This window comes from Diplotaxodon limnothrissa, linkage group LG22 (assembly GCF_057381915.1).
Source record: "Diplotaxodon limnothrissa isolate DT_005_m linkage group LG22, D_limnothrissa_male_GT1.1, whole genome shotgun sequence".
Classification (NCBI taxonomy): domain Eukaryota; kingdom Metazoa; phylum Chordata; class Actinopteri; order Cichliformes; family Cichlidae; genus Diplotaxodon; species Diplotaxodon limnothrissa.
This window is the reverse complement of record NC_140616.1, coordinates 12,289,012-12,309,461: the sequence shown is the minus strand read 5'-3', so window position 1 is coordinate 12,309,461 and position 20,450 is coordinate 12,289,012. Positions and strand designations below refer to the sequence as shown.

The window sequence follows — 20,450 nt, the reverse complement described above, 5'->3', positions numbered from 1 at the left end:
CAGCAGCAAGGCTTTAAGATGGACACAGGTTCTTATAGCTGGGGGAGGTTGACTAGCATTTCAAGCGCAGGCAAAGAAAGCACAGGCTACTTTCAAGTTTTTCTATCATCCATTCAAGCTCTTATGTCCTTGTATGCATGCCACACCACGGGGCATGCTCCGATTGAGACGACTGAATGTCTCCCGGGGAATCTTCTCCCCAGATCTGGACCAGGGCATCACTGAGCTCCTGGACAGTCTGAGTTCCAACCTGGTGGTGTCAGATGGACCAAAGCTAAATGTCCCAGGGGTGTTGTATTGAATTTTGGTCAAGTAGGCCAATATAGGGTTGGGGGGTGGGGAGTGTCGGTCAGCGGTATCAGTCCCCACGCAAACTGCCTGCATACTCTTGTCGGATGAGGCCGGGCAGCAGGAAGAAAGCCAGGAGCCATTGCACCAGCGTAGGGTCTGACAGTGGGTCGGAGAATTTCATGCCCATACCTAACAGCACTCATTGTGCCATTGCCTTGCCTGTAGAGGCCTGTGCATACCTCAGTGCATGTGCCTCTCCAGACCATCACTGACCCACCAGCAAAGCACTCATAATCAAGGATGTTACATTCAGCATAAAGTTCCCCACGACTTCTCGGGAAGCTTTCACATGTGTTATATGTTCTAAGGTTAAATCCGCTGTCCTCTGTGAAAAGCACAGGGTGCCAGTGGTGGAGGTGGCAATTCTGGTATTCCATGACAAATGCCAGATACAAGCGGGATTTCAATTCAGGCTTCCACTTAGAAAGCAGAGCTCTGTCATGTTAACGAAAGCTCTTCACTACAAAAGTTCCTATAACCTGCAAAGCTGATTTCACAGCAACCCTACAGCTACCTCAACAAGCCGCACTTTGTTGAGTTTAACACACAAAGGTTGATGAAGCTCTTGAAAACATATTTTTAAGTAAAGAAAGTAGATGTCAGGAGTGGGATTTGAACCCACGCCTCCATTTGGAGACCAGAAGTCCCTTTTGTCTGGAAGGAGCCTATCCTTGAGTCTGGCGCCTTAGACCACTCGGCCATCCTGACGAGTTGACCAACCACCTCTTCAAAGTCATCCTGGATGTTCAAATGTCCGAACCACCTCAGCAGGCTCCTTTCGATGTGGAGGAGTTGCAGCTGTAATCTGAGTTCCTCCTGAAATACTAAGCTTGTCATCCAATCTCCGAGGCCGAGCACTGCCACCCGACGGAGAAAACTCATTGCCGCTGCTTATATCTGTGAGCTCATGCTTTCATTCACTACCCACAGTTTGTGACCCTAGGTGAGAGTAGGGATGCTGGTAAACCTAGAGTGTTGCTTTTTTGCTAAGCTCTCTTGAAATTTAGTCCAGAATCATCAAATTAAATGGTGGAGATTTGGACTTGTGCAGACACGACAGTGTAACTTTGTTTTCTGTTACCATACATTCATCTTCCTTTGCACAACACGCCATTTGCTGTTCTCTATACACACATGTGTTCTCTCTTGCCGGCATTTGCACAAAAGTCCCCTCGCCCAACGTGGGGCTCGAACCCACGACCCTGAGATTAAGAGTCTCATGCGCTCCCGACTGAGCTAGCTGGGCTTCTTCAGCAGAAAGGCTTTAAGATGGACACAGGTTCTTATAGCTGGGGGAGGTTGACTAGCATTTCAAGCGCAGGCAAAGAAAGCACAGGCTACTTTCAAGTTTTTCTATCATCCATTCAAGCTCTTATGTCCTTGTATGCATGCCACACCACGGGGCATGCTCCGATTGAGACGACTGAATGTCTCCCGGGGAATCTTCTCCCCAGATCTGGACCAGGGCATCACTGAGCTCCTGGACAGTCTGAGTTCCAACCTGGTGGTGTCAGATGGACCAAAGCTAAATGTCCCAGGGGTGTTGTATTGAATTTTGGTCAAGTAGGCCAATATAGGGTTGGGGGGTGGGGAGTGTCGGTCAGCGGTATCAGTCCCCACGCAAACTGCCTGCATACTCTTGTCGGATGAGGCCGGGCAGCAGGAAGAAAGCCAGGAGCCATTGCACCAGCGTAGGGTCTGACAGTGGGTCGGAGAATTTCATGCCCATACCTAACAGCACTCATTGTGCCATTGCCTTGCCTGTAGAGGCCTGTGCATACCTCAGTGCATGTGCCTCTCCAGACCATCACTGACCCACCAGCAAAGCACTCATAATCAAGGATGTTACATTCAGCATAAAGTTCCCCACGACTTCTCGGGAAGCTTTCACATGTGTTATATGTTCTAAGGTTAAATCCGCTGTCCTCTGTGAAAAGCACAGGGTGCCAGTGGTGGAGGTGGCAATTCTGGTATTCCATGACAAATGCCAGATACAAGCGGGATTTCAATTCAGGCTTCCACTTAGAAAGCAGAGCTCTGTCATGTTAACGAAAGCTCTTCACTACAAAAGTTCCTATAACCTGCAAAGCTGATTTCACAGCAACCCTACAGCTACCTCAACAAGCCGCACTTTGTTGAGTTTAACACACAAAGGTTGATGAAGCTCTTGAAAACATATTTTTAAGTAAAGAAAGTAGATGTCAGGAGTGGGATTTGAACCCACGCCTCCATTTGGAGACCAGAAGTCCCTTTTGTCTGGAAGGAGCCTATCCTTGAGTCTGGCGCCTTAGACCACTCGGCCATCCTGACGAGTTGACCAGCCACCTCTTCAAAGTCATCCTGGATGTTCAAATGTCCGAACCACCTCAGCAGGCTCCTTTCGATGTGGAGGAGTTGCAGCTGTAATCTGAGTTCCTCCTGAAATACTAAGCTTGTCATCCAATCTCCGAGGCCGAGCACTGCCACCCGACGGAGAAAACTCATTGCCGCTGCTTATATCTGTGAGCTCATGCTTTCATTCACTACCCACAGTTTGTGACCCTAGGTGAGAGTAGGGATGCTGGTAAACCTAGAGTGTTGCTTTTTTGCTAAGCTCTCTTGAAATTTAGTCCAGAATCATCAAATTAAATGGTGGAGATTTGGACTTGTGCAGACACGACAGTGTAACTTTGTTTTCTGTTACCATACATTCATCTTCCTTTGCACAACACGCCATTTGCTGTTCTCTATACACACATGTGTTCTCTCTTGCCGGCATTTGCACAAAAGTCCCCTCGCCCAACGTGGGGCTCGAACCCACGACCCTGAGATTAAGAGTCTCATGCTCTCCCGACTGAGCTAGCTGGGCTTCTTCAGCAGCAAGGCTTTAAGATGGACACAGGTTCTTATAGCTGGGGGAGGTTGACTAGCATTTCAAGCGCAGGCAAAGAAAGCACAGGCTACTTTCAAGTTTTTCTATCATCCATTCAAGCTCTTATGTCCTTGTATGCATGCCACACCACGGGGCATGCTCCGATTGAGACGACTGAATGTCTCCCGGGGAATCTTCTCCCCAGATCTGGACCAGGGCATCACTGAGCTCCTGGACAGTCTGAGTTCCAACCTGGTGGTGTCAGATGGACCAAAGCTAAATGTCCCAGGGGTGTTGTATTGAATTTTGGTCAAGTAGGCCAATATAGGGTTGGGGGGTGGGGAGTGTCGGTCAGCGGTATCAGTCCCCACGCAAACTGCCTGCATACTCTTGTCGGATGAGGCCGGGCAGCAGGAAGAAAGCCAGGAGCCATTGCACCAGCGTAGGGTCTGACAGTGGGTCGGAGAATTTCATGCCCATACCTAACAGCACTCATTGTGCCATTGCCTTGCCTGTAGAGGCCTGTGCATACCTCAGTGCATGTGCCTCTCCAGACCATCACTGACCCACCAGCAAAGCACTCATAATCAAGGATGTTACATTCAGCATAAAGTTCCCCACGACTTCTCGGGAAGCTTTCACATGTGTTATATGTTCTAAGGTTAAATCCGCTGTCCTCTGTGAAAAGCACAGGGTGCCAGTGGTGGAGGTGGCAATTCTGGTATTCCATGACAAATGCCAGATACAAGCGGGATTTCAATTCAGGCTTCCACTTAGAAAGCAGAGCTCTGTCATGTTAACGAAAGCTCTTCACTACAAAAGTTCCTATAACCTGCAAAGCTGATTTCACAGCAACCCTACAGCTACCTCAACAAGCCGCACTTTGTTGAGTTTAACACACAAAGGTTGATGAAGCTCTTGAAAACATATTTTTAAGTAAAGAAAGTAGATGTCAGGAGTGGGATTTGAACCCACGCCTCCATTTGGAGACCAGAAGTCCCTTTTGTCTGGAAGGAGCCTATCCTTGAGTCTGGCGCCTTAGACCACTCGGCCATCCTGACGAGTTGACCAACCACCTCTTCAAAGTCATCCTGGATGTTCAAATGTCCGAACCACCTCAGCAGGCTCCTTTCGATGTGGAGGAGTTGCAGCTGTAATCTGAGTTCCTCCTGAAATACTAAGCTTGTCATCCAATCTCCGAGGCCGAGCACTGCCACCCGACGGAGAAAACTCATTGCCGCTGCTTATATCTGTGAGCTCATGCTTTCATTCACTACCCACAGTTTGTGACCCTAGGTGAGAGTAGGGATGCTGGTAAACCTAGAGTGTTGCTTTTTTGCTAAGCTCTCTTGAAATTTAGTCCAGAATCATCAAATTAAATGGTGGAGATTTGGACTTGTGCAGACACGACAGTGTAACTTTGTTTTCTGTTACCATACATTCATCTTCCTTTGCACAACACGCCATTTGCTGTTCTCTATACACACATGTGTTCTCTCTTGCCGGCATTTGCACAAAAGTCCCCTCGCCCAACGTGGGGCTCGAACCCACGACCCTGAGATTAAGAGTCTCATGCGCTCCCGACTGAGCTAGCTGGGCTTCTTCAGCAGAAAGGCTTTAAGATGGACACAGGTTCTTATAGCTGGGGGAGGTTGACTAGCATTTCAAGCGCAGGCAAAGAAAGCACAGGCTACTTTCAAGTTTTTCTATCATCCATTCAAGCTCTTATGTCCTTGTATGCATGCCACACCACGGGGCATGCTCCGATTGAGACGACTGAATGTCTCCCGGGGAATCTTCTCCCCAGATCTGGACCAGGGCATCACTGAGCTCCTGGACAGTCTGAGTTCCAACCTGGTGGTGTCAGATGGACCAAAGCTAAATGTCCCAGGGGTGTTGTATTGAATTTTGGTCAAGTAGGCCAATATAGGGTTGGGGGGTGGGGAGTGTCGGTCAGCGGTATCAGTCCCCACGCAAACTGCCTGCATACTCTTGTCGGATGAGGCCGGGCAGCAGGAAGAAAGCCAGGAGCCATTGCACCAGCGTAGGGTCTGACAGTGGGTCGGAGAATTTCATGCCCATACCTAACAGCACTCATTGTGCCATTGCCTTGCCTGTAGAGGCCTGTGCATACCTCAGTGCATGTGCCTCTCCAGACCATCACTGACCCACCAGCAAAGCACTCATAATCAAGGATGTTACATTCAGCATAAAGTTCCCCACGACTTCTCGGGAAGCTTTCACATGTGTTATATGTTCTAAGGTTAAATCCGCTGTCCTCTGTGAAAAGCACAGGGTGCCAGTGGTGGAGGTGGCAATTCTGGTATTCCATGACAAATGCCAGATACAAGCGGGATTTCAATTCAGGCTTCCACTTAGAAAGCAGAGCTCTGTCATGTTAACGAAAGCTCTTCACTACAAAAGTTCCTATAACCTGCAAAGCTGATTTCACAGCAACCCTACAGCTACCTCAACAAGCCGCACTTTGTTGAGTTTAACACACAAAGGTTGATGAAGCTCTTGAAAACATATTTTTAAGTAAAGAAAGTAGATGTCAGGAGTGGGATTTGAACCCACGCCTCCATTTGGAGACCAGAAGTCCCTTTTGTCTGGAAGGAGCCTATCCTTGAGTCTGGCGCCTTAGACCACTCGGCCATCCTGACGAGTTGACCAACCACCTCTTCAAAGTCATCCTGGATGTTCAAATGTCCGAACCACCTCAGCAGGCTCCTTTCGATGTGGAGGAGTTGCAGCTGTAATCTGAGTTCCTCCTGAAATACTAAGCTTGTCATCCAATCTCCGAGGCCGAGCACTGCCACCCGACGGAGAAAACTCATTGCCGCTGCTTATATCTGTGAGCTCATGCTTTCATTCACTACCCACAGTTTGTGACCCTAGGTGAGAGTAGGGATGCTGGTAAACCTAGAGTGTTGCTTTTTTGCTAAGCTCTCTTGAAATTTAGTCCAGAATCATCAAATTAAATGGTGGAGATTTGGACTTGTGCAGACACGACAGTGTAACTTTGTTTTCTGTTACCATACATTCATCTTCCTTTGCACAACACGCCATTTGCTGTTCTCTATACACACATGTGTTCTCTCTTGCCGGCATTTGCACAAAAGTCCCCTCGCCCAACGTGGGGCTCGAACCCACGACCCTGAGATTAAGAGTCTCATGCTCTCCCGACTGAGCTAGCTGGGCTTCTTCAGCCGAAAGTCTTTAAGATGGACACAGGTTCTTATAGCTGGGGGAGGTTGACTAGCATTTCAAGAGCAGGCAAAGAAAGCACAGGCTACTTTCAAGTTTTTCTATCATCCATTCAAGCTCTTATGTCCTTGTATGCATGCCACACCACCGGGCATGCTCCGATTGAATTTTGGTCAAGTAGGCCAATATAGGGTTGGGGCTGGGGAGTGTCGGTCAACGGTATCAGTCCCCACGCAAACTGCCTGCATACTCTTGTCGGATGAGGCCGGGCAGCAGGAAGAAAGCCAGGAGCCATTGCACCAGCGTAGGGTCTGACAGTGGGTCGGAGAATTTCATGCCCATACCTAACTGCACTCATTGTGCCGTTGCCTTGCCTGTAGAGGCCTGTGCATACCTCAGTGCATGTGCCTCTCCAGACCATCACTGACCCACCAGCAAAGCACTCATAATCAAGGATGTTACATTCAGCATAAAGTTCCCCACGACTTCTCGGGAAGCTTTCACATGTGTTATATGTTCTAAGGTTAAATCCGCTGTCCTCTGTGAAAAGCACAGGGTGCCAGTGGTGGAGGTGGCAATTCTGGTATTCCATGACAAATGCCAGATACAAGCGGGATTTCAATTCAGGCTTCCACTTAGAAAGCAGAGCTCTGTCATGTTAACGAAAGCTCTTCACTACAAAAGTTCCTATAACCTGCAAAGCTGATTTCACAGCAACCCTACAGCTACCTCAACAAGCCGCACTTTGTTGAGTTTAACACACAAACACTTCGACATTTATGCATTCCATTTTGTACATATTGCCATTTCTTTTGCACATTATTCATACTGCTGACCTCTTCATATTTTATTTTAGATATATGTAGATACGTGCACACACACACACACACACACACACACATATATATATATATATATATATATATATATATATATATATATATATATATATATATATATATATCTAGTAATGTGCATACATTCTTATATTTTTACTTTTCTTACAATTGTCACATTCCTGTTCCTATATTTGGCTTGTATCTTATGGTTCTGTATTTTTCTTACCACTGTTGCTTGTGAAGCAATTTCAGTCACATGTGCTGTACCAGTGTACTAGCACATGTGATGTGATAATCAAAGTGATTTGATTTGATTTGATTTGATTTGAGATATGACACGGATGGAAAAATTGCCAGTGCCACTTGTTTCAGGGTTTTTTCCACTCTAGTGTACCTGTTGATAATTTCCTTAACATCAAATTAGGTCAAACTGTCAAAAGTCTTGTCTGGTATATACCAGACTAAATTAATATCCTAGGAATTTAAATTATTAAAACAAAAGTCAAACCACCATAACTCTTGAACCATTAGCTTGATCAAAAAATTCCAATGGTTCCTGAAAGCATCAACTCTGTCTTTTTCAGTGATTATCCGGTTTTTACAGAAAAAACAACAACAAAAAGCATCAACAAAACAATTAAAAAACATGTTAAACATAACCCAAAGGTCCAATAAACCAGCTGTTTTCTTGAGAGCTCATCTCTCTCACTAACTCTCTCAGCCAACCTTCGTCTTCATGGGGCTGATGTGACACCGTGCGTGGGATTATAGTAATAACACTAATATCACTGTAAAGTGTAGAGTCGCTGTTTTCTAGAAGTGTTGGAATTATTTTAATTGAGCAAATGGTTTAGCAGTTATAGGAGTTATAGATGTTTTTAAAAAGTGTTGGGAAACATCTTTCTTCGCTACTGAGTTGTTAGGCTTCAAAAGGATAATAGATGATGCTATACTCGGATTAAAAAATTGTTCCTTTAATTTTTAAGTATATGTGCACCTTATACATGCATCCAAGTGCATACGCATACTTTTCAAAATGTCAAACTACCTCTTTAATGAAAAACAATCACATGTTGTGCTGCCAGCTTTTTGTTTCTGGAGTTCTTGTTTCAGAACTTTAGAGATGTTTCCCAATTTTGAACTCTGAACCATGCCCTACAATTTTTTTTTTCTGATCCAGACATCTGAAAGGTACCTGTAGCAAGTGGCAAAAGGAGGGTTTTATTTGTACAGTGGGGCAAAAAAGTATTTAGTCAGCCACCGATTGTGCAAGTTCCCCCACCTAAAATGATGACAGAGGTCAATAATTTGCACAAGAGGTATACTTCAACTCTGAGACACAGAATGTGAAAAAAAAAATCCATGAATCCACATGGTAGGATTTGTAAAGAATTTATTCGTAAATCAGGGTGGAAAATAAGTATTTGGTCACCTCAAACATGGAAAATCTCTGGCTCTCACAGACCTGTAACGTCTTCTGTAAGACGCTTTTCTGTCCCCCACTCGTTACCTGTATGAATGGCACCTGTTTGAACTCATCATCTGTATAAAAGACACCTGTCCACAGCCTCAAACAGTCAGACTCCAAACTCCGCCATGGCCAAGACCAAAGAGCTTTCGAAGGACACCAGGAAAAGTATTGTAGACCTGCACCAGACTGGGAAGAGTGAATCTACAATAGGCAAGCAGCTTGGTGTGAAAAAATCAACTGTGGGAGCAATCATCAGAAAATGGAAGACATACAAGACCACTGATAATCTCCCACGATCTGGGGCTCCACGCAAGATCTCATCCCGTGGGGTCAAAATGATCATGAGAACGGTGAGCAAAGATCCCAGAACCACACGGGGGGACCTGGTGAATGACCTGCAGAGAGCTGGGACCAAAGTAACAAAGGTCACCATCAGTAACACACTACAACGGCAGGGAATCAAATCCCGCAGTGCCAGACGTGTTCCGCTGCTGAAGCCAGTGCATGTCCAGGCCCGTCTGAAGTTTGCCAGAGAGCACATGGATGATACAGCAGAGGATTGGGAGAATGTCATGTGGTCAGATGGAACCAAAGTAGAACTTTTTGGTATAAACTCAACTCGTCGTGTTTGGAGGAAGAAGAATACTGAGTTGCATCCCAAGAACACCATACCTACTGTGAAGCATGGGGGTGGAAACATCATGCTATGGGGCTGTTTTTCTGCCAAGGGGACAGGACGACTGATCCGTGTTAAGGACAGAATGAATGGGGCCATGTATCGTGAGATTTTGAGCCAAAACCTCCTTCCATCAGTGAGAACTTTGAAGATGAAACGAGGCTGGGTCTTCCAACATGACAATGATCCAAAACACACTGCCCGGGCAACAAAGGAGTGGCTCCGTAAGAAGCATTTGAAAGTCCTGGAGTGGCCTAGCCAGTCTCCAGACCTCAACCCCATAGAAAATCTGTGGCGGGAGTTGAAAGTCCGTGTTGCTCGGCGACAGCCCCAAAACATCACTGCTCTCGAGAAGATCTGCATGGAGGAATGGGCCAAAATACCAGCTACTGTGTGTGCAAACCTGGTAAAGACCTATAGTAAACGTTTGACCTCTGTTATTTCCAACAAAGGTTATGTTACAAAGTATTGAGTTGTATTTTTGTTATTGACCAAATACTTATTTTCCACCCTGATTTACGAATAAATTCTTTACAAATCCTACCATGTGGATTCATGGATTTTTTTTTTTCACATTCTGTCTCTCACAGTTGAAGTGTACCTCTGGTGCAAATTACTGACCTCTGTCATCATTTTAGGTGGGGGAACTTGCACAATCGGTGGCTGACTAAATACTTTTTTGCCCCACTGTAGATGTAAAAAAAAAAAGATTGTTGTTCAGTCTGTGCACATTTTGAAAGGTTACAGGGAAAACTAATGAATAACAAGGCTCAATTTAGAGATGGCTGTCAGAATTTGAATAACTGATGTATTACATCAGTGATCGTATTATTATTTAGATCTGTGAGCTTGGCTGTCCCTGTTCCTGGTACTTCTACATAATGTTACACTGCCAATCACTTTGTGCACCTATTCACACTCATAATCTGCATGTCCCTCAGCATTTTGCTCCTAGCAGATTCAGAGTTCAAATCAAAGCCATGTAATAACATAGAAATAGACAGACACAGTAACCTTCGTTTGCTCAGCCGACACTGCATGTTCAACGAAAAGTTGGATTAGATTAGCATTTTACATCATCTAATTGTTTCTGGCAACCATGAGAACTGAGATAATTTTGAGCCAGTTTGTTTATGGAGCATTTTATCTGTTTAGTGCAAACTTTGCTACCCACCAAGATGGCTCCATAAAATGTCTCTCTTATCTGATATGTAAAAAAACCTTATTGTTTCTGACAGCTCTTACTTTGGTTTTACTCTACCGTAATCTTAAAATTATGACATCATGTCATCTTGAGTCAAAACATTTTTCTCTTTATTTAATTTGTGAGTGAGATGTATAACTGAGTACAGCCTATATAAGTGGCATGCAGCAGTGCTCAGCTTGCCAAAAGATTGCATATGTTTGCACACCAGCCTGCATTATTCACAACCTCGCCACTAACTACTTAATGAACTAGAGGGGAGCTATTGACCCTGTATGCTGACAAGGTCAGCTGACTATGTTTATTCGACTGTGTGTGTATTTGTGTGTGTAAGTCAGACAGAAACAGGAAAGAGAAGCTAAAAGCAAAGGAGAGGGATTTTATTGGATCTCTGCCTTTGACCGAATATTTCACTGTATCTCTCTCCCTACTGCCTCTTTCCATGCACAGGTGTAAGATGAAGCCATGCATATTCATTAGGAGGCTTAGAAATAAGCCTGCGTGATGCTAAATATGGAGGCAGCACTTTGTATGATTCTTTTTAATACCAATACTTGTACAAGAATGAAGACAATTAAGACCAGGAAATTAACACAAATGTATCAGAGATGGCCTTCATAATATCAAAAATCCAGGTCCGTACATAACATATTTTAAGTGAAATTGATGAAATAACCTTCTGATAACCTTATCGCAACTAATTTAAAGCTCGTTAATTCATTGCTGTTAATGCAGTAGAGGGCATATAAAAGATAGATATAGCTTTTGTCTATGAAAACTGAATCTACTGCAGGTTTAAGGAAGTCTCTTCAGTTACAAAGGTGCATAAGTAAATGCCACAAACCAGCATTATTTCTAACTGCCAGCAGGGGGCAACTCCACTGGTTAAAAAACCCCCAAGAAAACAAACAGGTTTGCAGACACATGACCACTAACCATGTGACATTAACAAATCCGCCATTTTGGACGTGTGACCAAATGGTGAAATGTAGAGTCAAGTGAATAAAGCACCTAAAGACTGCTCCCCAACCATCTGGCAACCAACAATTGCAAGGAAAAAAATAGTATTATAATAATTGCAAAATTGACTTACAAACTGTTCAGTGATCCCCTGGCAACCACCTGTCACTAGGGAAAAATGTGTATTCCCCAGTCAGTTGGCAGAGAAATTCCATATGATTGTTCTGTTCTTTAGCATATTTTTGTGAACGGAAGTGACTGATTTACTGACTGGCCAGTGACAAACAACTCTCCAGGCTGTAGTGAAACTGAAAATTGCCACACAAATCAATAATGGAGTTTTCCTACAGAGTGAAAGTTGGGCCCTTTGGCTCAAGGGATTCACAAATATTTCACATGGACAGGACCTGAAAGATTTTTGATCCACCATGTAATACCATCTGGAAAGTATCTGGCTGGCAACAGTGCAAGATTTCACATATCAAAAAATGCCAGCACCTTAGGACCACTTTAGTCCTTTAGTCAGTACTGAAAACGCAAGCTGCAGCTGTGAATTCATTTTCTCCATCATGAAGTTAAACTATTTGCACATCATATATAAAAATCCCTAGTTTCCATGAAAAATTATTCAAAATAGAAAGGTAATAAAAAAAAAGACACTTCAAAGACTTTTTGCTTATCAAATTTCATTATAATCTATTTTAGTCATCAATCGTTTGCCAGAGTTAAATGTCAGAGTTAAAGCCATTACACTAATGAACCCTACAGTTTGAAGACATACATATTTTTTCATTATTAGATCACCCTGGAGGACCGAAAGCATAAAAGGCGGACAAAGATACTAGACAGCAGCGGCAGACCTTAAGCAAAACTGTCACTAAGGCTCTCTGTGGGCTCAATTATCCCTCATTTGAACAGAAGCAGAAGGACCCCAATTAGTGGTCTAACTTGACACTTGTGTTTGTCAGAGGGGCTTCAGGCTGGAAACTCAGTATGAGAAGATTTTTGCTTCTAAGCCAAAAGGATGACTGTGTCAAAAGTCTAAATGTGATGGAGTGAGGACAATGGTTCCCCTGAAGCTTGTTTCACTGAAATCAATGCAGAGGACACCTTACTTGTCTTCTGCCTTGTCATTGCTCACCACTTTAATTTCCTCTTCCATGGGCAACAGGAAAACACACACACATACTGCATGCAAACTACACACACAAACAACCTGCACTGTTATGAGCTTCAGGTTTTATTACTGCCCATGTTTTGTGACTCTAATTTCCTTTGAGAACTCTATGATTTGCTTCTTAGCTAAATTCTTGTAAGCTAACATACAAAGGCACTGACAGCAGCAATGCTGTCATAATAACTTCTTTATGGAATAATCAAAATGTTATTACTTCCAAATGTCAAGATGGAAAAGCAATGGGCAGATGTGGAAACAACTTATCAAAGCATAAACAGTGAAAATAGGTTGTATTTCAACCTAATTGTTACCTGAATCAACAGCATGCAGGCAGCAAGTCAATGATTTACATCCACAGCAGGTTTGTAGTCGATGTCTATATTTCTGCAGAACACTAGAGACCTCTGCTGGCCAGTAAAGATGTGGTTGGGGAAGTTGTGCCAAGTAATGATGTAATTTTCCGGATTTATAAACAATGGCAACAGTAGACTTGGTCTTAGCAAAGTAGGCCACCCCAAACCTATCCAGAACTGAGCTGAGTATGACGAGGGTAACACATAATTTCTTAGGAAATACCAGGTGATATGCTAAATCTTTTGCCAAATAACCATTTCAGTATGTTACAGATGGAAAGACGCAGGTTTAAATTAGATTAACGAAGACTGAGTGACGTTTACCTGCTTCACTACTTTAAAATCCTGCTATTTGTGGTTGCTGATTTACTGTCATGACTTACCACTTCATCACTGTTAATGTGTGTTTACACACATACACATTCAGAAGTGGTGGCACATTGGTGCAGCGTTTAGCACTATCACCTCACTCCAAAGGGGATCTGGGTTTGAATCTGCTGGCTGATTCCTTTCGGTGTGGATGTTTGCATGTTCTCTGGCTCAAAACAACACCATTGAGCGTATGAGGGGAAACATCAGAGAGAGGCCTGCTCAAAATGAGACCCTTGAGCGACAGTTGGAAAACATCGCGGAACGGATCACTGCAGTTGTGAGGTCTCAGAATCAAAAGACTGACAACACCACGGAACAGAAGTTTGATACCATCATGGGGAGGCTCGCAGCTCTTCAACGGGAGATCGAGAGACCAGCCTCGGAGTGCTAGAATTCGAGCTGCTCACAAAGGAGAAATCAACAATATTCAACATTTGGACACCACGGCTCCAGCTGCAGGCCCAAGGCTGGAGCCCACCAAAACAACTCCCTGATAACGACTGTGTGATGACTATTCTTCCCGCCCCATGAAGGACACCTGGATTGGCTGGAGGACTGTTTACTTAGCCTGATAGGCCGAAGGACACTGTCTCAGCTAAACTATGGCCACGCACACACACACACTTACACTGATAAGCACTCACTCATCCCCCTCCCTTTCCAACGCCTTCGATGCTTGTGCCCTACCGGGGATGATAGCAGTCAACTGGACCAGCACAGATGCTGCAGGACCGGATGCACTGTCTACGCCGGCTCTCTCTTACCCTTTACCCGCCCTGTTGCTTGTCTTGTGTTTCTATGGTGTATTGATAGTCATGTGCTTTTGTGCTGAGGTGTTTTTTCTTTTATCAAACTGTTCTCCCACTAGGAGCTCAGTCTGAGTGGAGTTTTTTTTTCTCCTCCTCTTACCTCATGTAGTGTATTTTCGTTGTTTTTTTCCTATCAGCCTACCTTCTGACATGTCTGCCCAATGTGATGTTTGTGTAAAGTTGGTCAGAAGGTTCCTTTGTGAGTGCGCATGCGCCATTAGCGTGCTGCCTGCTGTAACCCCTAATTTCCCTCGGGATGAATAAAGTATTCTGATTCTGATTTCTCCAACAATCTAAAAACATGCTTGTAAATGTCTGTCTATATTATAGACAGACATTTATTATAAGTATATTATTGTTTTATTGACTTATTTATTTATTTGTTACAGTTTTTTCTTAACTCTCTTGTATGAGAGCTTCAAATACGTTGTCAAAGGAGCCTTAAATCAGCTAAAATAGCTGTAATAATGATAAACTAGACAGTATAAATAATATCATAAACTCAAAAACCCTGGGTCGACGACCCAGGCATCCTAACAGTTTTAAGTCTAAATATAAGCTAGGTGACGTTTTCTTTTTGCCTCCCTGTAGTTAACACTGTGTTTGGTAAACTTTAATCACAGTAATTTAAGATATTTTTCCACATAAATAAGCTGGTTGCTTCATTTAATTATTATATCAGACAAATTAAAGTGTTGATGTTAAATTTAGACTAAACCATGCTGGCTTAGCAGAAGAAACCTCCACCTCTGCCTTAGACTAAAACTACTTCGAGTATTTTTATATAATTTCTCATGGTTAGACCACTTAAAGTGCATCTTAAAATTATTTTATATAAATAAATCAAACTTTTTTGTTGAGAAAACTTTTTAAAATACACAAGAAACGTAGAAATCAACCAGAACTACAAAAATAAGCTGGTTGCTTCAGTAACCTGAATTATCTCCATCCATCCATCCATTTCCTTCCGCTTATCCGGGGCCGGGTCGCGGTGGCAGCAGCCCAAGCAGAGAAGCCCAGACCTCCCTCTCCCCAGCCACCTCCTCCAGCTTGTCCGCGGGATACCAAGGCGTTCCCAGGCCAGCCGAGAGATATAATCTCTCCAGCCTGTCCTGGGTCTCCCCCAGGGCCTCCTCCCGGTGGGACATGCCCGGAAAACCTCACCCAGGAGGCATCCTTGTCAGGTGCCTGAACCACCTCAACTGGCTCCTTTCGATGTGGAGGAGCAACTGCTCTACTCTGAGCCCCTCCCGGATGGCTGAACTTCTCACCCTATCTCTAAGGGAGAGGCCAGCCACCCTTCGGAGGAAGCTCATTTCCGCCGCTTGTATTCGCGATCTCGTTCTTTCAGTCAATACCCACAACTCGTGACCATAGGTGAGGGTAGAGGCATAGATCGACCGGTAAATTGAGAGCTTCACTTTTACACTCAGCTCTCTCTTCACCACAACAGACCGGTACAGCGTCCGCATTACTGCAGCCGCTGCACCAACCCGTCTGTCGAGGTCCTGCTCCCTTCTCCCATCACTTGTGAACAAGACCCCGAGATACTTAAACTCCTCCATTTGGGGCAGGAACTTGTCCCTGACCCGGAGTGGGCACTCCACCCTTTTCCGGCTGAGGACCATGGCCTCAGATTTGGAGGTGCTGATTCTCATTCCCACCACTTCACACTCGGCTGCGAACAGTTCCAAGGCAACCTGAATTATCTTCACTGATATAATCAATTTTTGAATAACAGTGTCAATCTGTTGTACCATTTTACCAAAAGATCAGTATTTGTTCAAATTTTGACTTTTTTTTTTCTTTTTTGAAAAGGTCATGTCTCCCTTCTTTGCAATAAGTCAATCAGTTGTAAGAGCAGACATCACACGTTCAAATGTATTCACCTACATTTGAAAGTAAAGTAATTACGGCGAGTTTATGCATCTCTGTTTGTGTTCTTTCTATTTCCCATGCACAGTCTTGTGTTTTACTATAAAGGCCAGGCAGTGTGCGCTATGCTGGGTTCACTACACTGGTGTATGAAGCACTGATTCATGCTGCTCCACATGAAAAGCCAAATTAATAGCCAAATGCAATGCTGACTGAATGGTCTCTCATCCATCCACAACCAGATGTTCAGCTGCAGAGTCCGATGAAGAGACGGACATCTGTCTGATGACTCTTGTCTCTATTACAACACTCTGATTAATACTCTCATTACAGACCCATGGATCTGAGCTGTTGCTCAATTTTCTGCCTCTAATTAGGAGACTCATTTAGTCTTGCTCTGGTTCCACCTCTCTTACAGGGTCCTCTCTCTATAAGGACCACCGAAGGACCATAAGTGACCAACACACATTCATACGCCTCTCACTCACTTAACTTATACCCTGTGTGGGTTAATGTAATGAACCTTTATACTGCAGCTCATCAGTATGCTAAAAGCAAACCAAGGTTTGTCCCTGGATCAAGTGGAGTCAGTGCTCTCCACCCACACTCAAGAACATTACATTAGTATTGACTGCCCTCTGCTCCACCCAGGATTTATAGTACAAAATAATGTGAAGGGACTTCAGTTCAAACTCTTCTTAACCTCACAATGTTTTAATAAAAAACTTAAGGCATGTATTCACTAATGTGGGATATATTATGTGATTTATACAAAAGTGTGACTTTACCTGTAATTGTCACTTCTCTTAACTAAAATAAAATGAAAAATAATATAAAGGAAATAGCCTTACTTTAAATATTTGTTGGTTTGGTATAAAAAATGGTATTACAACTTGCCTGATGGGGATTTAAATGAACATGTTTATGGAGACTTTGCATCCCTACAAGACTGAGAGTCCACTGCTTCCAAAAAGTTGTGTTTTTGTTGTAATTCCTTTACTGATTGTCCGAAATCTTGCCTCTATAATATACAACATGTTAAATAACAATTAAAAAGACTAAAACCAACTCTGAAAATAATAATAATAATAAATTAACTAAAAAAAAACACCATGGAAACTAACTGAAGCTAGACTGACTTAAAAACTAAGAGTCAAAATGATATAAATATAAAAAATAGATAATACGAAACTAAAATATCGGAACTAATATTACGGAACTGCAATTCCCAGAATGCCTCGGAGAGCCACGGCCATGAGTTGTGTGACTGCCACCGGACGGCTGTCGATGGAAAGTGCAGGAAAACGTGCTCAGTGACAGTCATACAAGCATGCACGCAGCTCAGCGCCGACCAGCTTCAGCAGCAGACATGTAAAAAGATGGATTAGAAAATAATGTCCCTCGCCTATCATCACCATCATCACCACTACCATGTTCCCGGGAGTTTTCTATGCACTGCTGGCGGGTTTCCTCGGGGCCGTGGCGTCGTCCTCGGCCAAACTGTCGCTGGGAGCCGACTACCTGAAGGGTGTCTGTGAAACCGGACTCCGGACATGGGGAGAACAGCGGAAATTCAGACAGGCGGACGAAACTACCGCCTGTGACCGGGTGAGGCATTGCCGCAGTTAAACTCGCTTTAATTATTAACACAGTGAGGGTGAATAATAATGCTCGCCTGCGAGCGGGGTGATTTCTCACGAGGGAAGTTAGGGGGGTTATCCCCGCCCGCCTCTCCTCACCGCCTCCCTCAGCATCAGCACCATCTGCGGCATCACACTGGGGGAGCCCGCGCAGGCAGCGGCGCGCTCGTGGCGTACCCGCGCCCCCGAAGCACACCACTACAGTTACTTGTATTTAGGCGTTGTTTTATTCTATAAGCGTAAAAATTATCTCTGCGTGTAGATAATAAGCTGAACGGCTGGTATCTGATGGTGAGGATGTCAAGTTTTTCTGTGAATGACCTTCAAGCTGCCTACATACGTCACACAGTGATGTCAGAAACATCTGCAGGCGGCTGTCTGAAGCCTTAAACTGTAGAAACGTGGAAAGCAGCGACCCCGATACGTGATTTAAGGCACAAATGAATTGACAGAATTGCAAATTAGGATTGCAGGTGGATGCAAAGCGTATGTAAAGGCTGTTACTTTGCACCACGAGATTTGCCACAATGCACTGTGAAGCTTTGGAAAGTAAATGTTAGAACTAAGTGACTACCTTTGGCCACTGGCCCCTCTATGAGCATGATACTGCTGGACGTTTCTTTCTGTTAAAAGGGAGTTTTTCTTTCCCACTGTCGGGAAAGAGCTAGGGGTCTCTCTCATTGTTGGAGCTCTCAGAGAGTGCAACTTCCCCCGAAGGGCATGGGCTGTACAAAGAACTTTGATGTTTTATGACGTTTTTATTCCAATATGATGACATCAACCCGTTATGGCATCAATGTGACGTTGTTGGACTTTGTATTGGAAAAAGTGTGTTGTGCAGCTCTCTCCGTCGCCTTTCATATAGCACATTACTCGATGTGGTTGCTTGAAATTTTTTTTACAAGGTTAACTTTGACCGTGGGTGCTAACCATGAAGGTGAAAGTCAAATGTTAGCCAAACTAGGTATCCATGCTGCCCAATACCTAGTACATTGTTGTGATATTTAAAGATGATCAAAAAGAAATTGTGGGTAATATAAAATTTTAATTTCACATTTGGTGTGACCTTGACCCAATTTTCACAAAAATGAAATCAGTTATGAGTATATACCATCACATTAATTTTGAAAATGATATCTTGAAAACTGTGGACACTAGACCACTAACAAACAGAGAAACACACAAACAAAAAAACTGTGCAGATTAGATACTTCCTCCCTTCAGTGGGGGAGAAAAATTTGTCAAGAGCATCTTTAATAAGTTTCTTCTCTCGTCTTTCAGCTTCATATCCCTCTGAGGCTGCTGTGTGGCGGCCTGCTTTTCACCTGCAATGCTGTGATGTGGACCTTCCTTGCCAAAGCACTCAGGTATTCCTCGTCCTCCACCCGAACCACTGTGACCACCACTGCCTCCAACTTCATATCTTCCGTAAGTGACGATCTGTCTCTTATAGCTCTTACTTCATGTCCTCTGAGTGAAATCCTTTACATCAGACAGTAGAGGGTGAAAATATTTTCACGTTGACCTTAACGTCCTTCCTTCTTATGTAACCTGATTTATTTTAGAAAATAGGCTAGACTGTATTCAGAAATAACTTGTCACTGTGATTTATGGCTCTTCATTGTTAAGCTCAGCAGGGATATTGGCCATTAGGGCACCTTTATTGGCAATTTGTTTCTAAAAACAGGCATGATGTTTTTTTCTTTGCAGGCTTTCCTGGGCCAGCTGATCTTTGGGGAAGCCCAGATAACATTGTGGTGGGTTGGGATCTCTCTGACCTTCTCTGGTTTGTTGGTACTGCAGAGGGTTTCGCCGCAGGATGGACAACAGAACACGGTTGCCAAAAAAGATGAATAACGTGACCTGTCTCTACCAGCTGGCTGTGGCTTGTGGTCTGTTTTGGCAGACATCTTCTCTGACTTCAGAGCCAAAGAGCAGTAAAATCTGAAACAGCAGTTGAATTTAAAGTGTTTTCTTCTTTAATCTGGGCACACCTGGAAAAGTTATTATTCCACTTGTTAAAGAGCAAGTAGAAATAGTTGTTTTCTTCCAGTCATATAACAAAATTCAGTTTCACCTGTTTAGCCTAAAGTGAAATTATTAATCAACATACTTAAAAAAAGATTGCTTTATTGAAATCAATATCTGTTTTACAGGTTGCTGTTTGTAGCCCTGCAGGATGTAAAACCCTGCTGGTTCAGCTGTGGTGCAGCCTTGTTTAGCCCTTTCCTAAAATCAGAGGAGATGTTGGCTTTCAGACAGTCAAACCAGAGCACATCCAAAGTCTGGCTAGTAGAGACAAAATAATGGATGGCTAAGTCTGAAATCATCTCTGTCCACAAAGAAGAAGCAAAAATTATACTAGCTTTACATTACTTTTTGGAAAGTCAACAATAGCACAACAGCTTCTGAGCTAATGGAAAATGTAAAAAGGAAGATAAATAAAAAGGTTGTTAGATATTTTGGGAAATGCATCTGTTTGATTTCTTTTTGAGAGTTACATGAGAAGATTGATACCACTAACATGTCTTTAGAGACATACTTTATGAAGCCTCATCTGGCATAATTTAGTCTGACTGGAAATCAAAGGGTAGCTGGCCTGGCTCAGTGTCAAGATAACCAAATCTCCTTTTAAACACATTTTATTTAAATAATTAATGCATTA

At 43.6% G+C, this 20,450-nt stretch overlaps 1 protein-coding gene and 8 non-coding genes across 9 annotated transcripts; 1 reads left to right on the top strand and 8 right to left on the bottom strand.

The window, feature by feature from the left end:
• Nucleotides 1-948: 948 nt before the first annotated feature.
• trnal-caa (transfer RNA leucine (anticodon CAA)) lies at nucleotides 949-1,059 on the bottom strand. Its single transcript has 2 exons — nucleotides 1,022-1,059; nucleotides 949-994 (listed from the first exon to the last, which is right to left on the bottom strand). It is a non-coding gene; the product is annotated as a tRNA-Leu (tRNA).
• A 465-nt stretch (nucleotides 1,060-1,524) lies between these two features.
• Nucleotides 1,525-1,597, bottom strand: trnak-cuu (transfer RNA lysine (anticodon CUU)). The gene has a single exon. It is a non-coding gene; the product is annotated as a tRNA-Lys (tRNA).
• A 953-nt stretch (nucleotides 1,598-2,550) lies between these two features.
• On the bottom strand, nucleotides 2,551-2,661 carry trnal-caa (transfer RNA leucine (anticodon CAA)). Its single transcript has 2 exons — nucleotides 2,624-2,661; nucleotides 2,551-2,596 (listed from the first exon to the last, which is right to left on the bottom strand). It is a non-coding gene; the product is annotated as a tRNA-Leu (tRNA).
• A 465-nt stretch (nucleotides 2,662-3,126) lies between these two features.
• On the bottom strand, nucleotides 3,127-3,199 carry trnak-cuu (transfer RNA lysine (anticodon CUU)). The gene has a single exon. It is a non-coding gene; the product is annotated as a tRNA-Lys (tRNA).
• Nucleotides 3,200-4,152: 953 nt separating this feature from the next.
• trnal-caa (transfer RNA leucine (anticodon CAA)) lies at nucleotides 4,153-4,263 on the bottom strand. The gene is made up of 2 exons: nucleotides 4,226-4,263; nucleotides 4,153-4,198 (listed from the first exon to the last, which is right to left on the bottom strand). It is a non-coding gene; the product is annotated as a tRNA-Leu (tRNA).
• Nucleotides 4,264-4,728: 465 nt separating this feature from the next.
• Nucleotides 4,729-4,801, bottom strand: trnak-cuu (transfer RNA lysine (anticodon CUU)). Its single transcript has one exon. It is a non-coding gene; the product is annotated as a tRNA-Lys (tRNA).
• Nucleotides 4,802-5,754: 953 nt separating this feature from the next.
• On the bottom strand, nucleotides 5,755-5,865 carry trnal-caa (transfer RNA leucine (anticodon CAA)). Its single transcript has 2 exons — nucleotides 5,828-5,865; nucleotides 5,755-5,800 (listed from the first exon to the last, which is right to left on the bottom strand). It is a non-coding gene; the product is annotated as a tRNA-Leu (tRNA).
• Nucleotides 5,866-6,330: 465 nt separating this feature from the next.
• trnak-cuu (transfer RNA lysine (anticodon CUU)) lies at nucleotides 6,331-6,403 on the bottom strand. Its single transcript has one exon. It is a non-coding gene; the product is annotated as a tRNA-Lys (tRNA).
• Nucleotides 6,404-17,576: 11,173 nt separating this feature from the next.
• tmem42b (transmembrane protein 42b) lies at nucleotides 17,577-19,642 on the top strand. The gene is made up of 3 exons (XM_085346736.1): nucleotides 17,577-17,753; nucleotides 19,067-19,213; nucleotides 19,496-19,642. Exons 1-3 carry the CDS (start codon nucleotides 17,577-17,579, stop codon nucleotides 19,640-19,642), a joined length of 471 nt encoding a protein of 156 aa, XP_085202862.1.
• The last annotated feature ends 808 nt before the right edge of the window (nucleotides 19,643-20,450 follow it).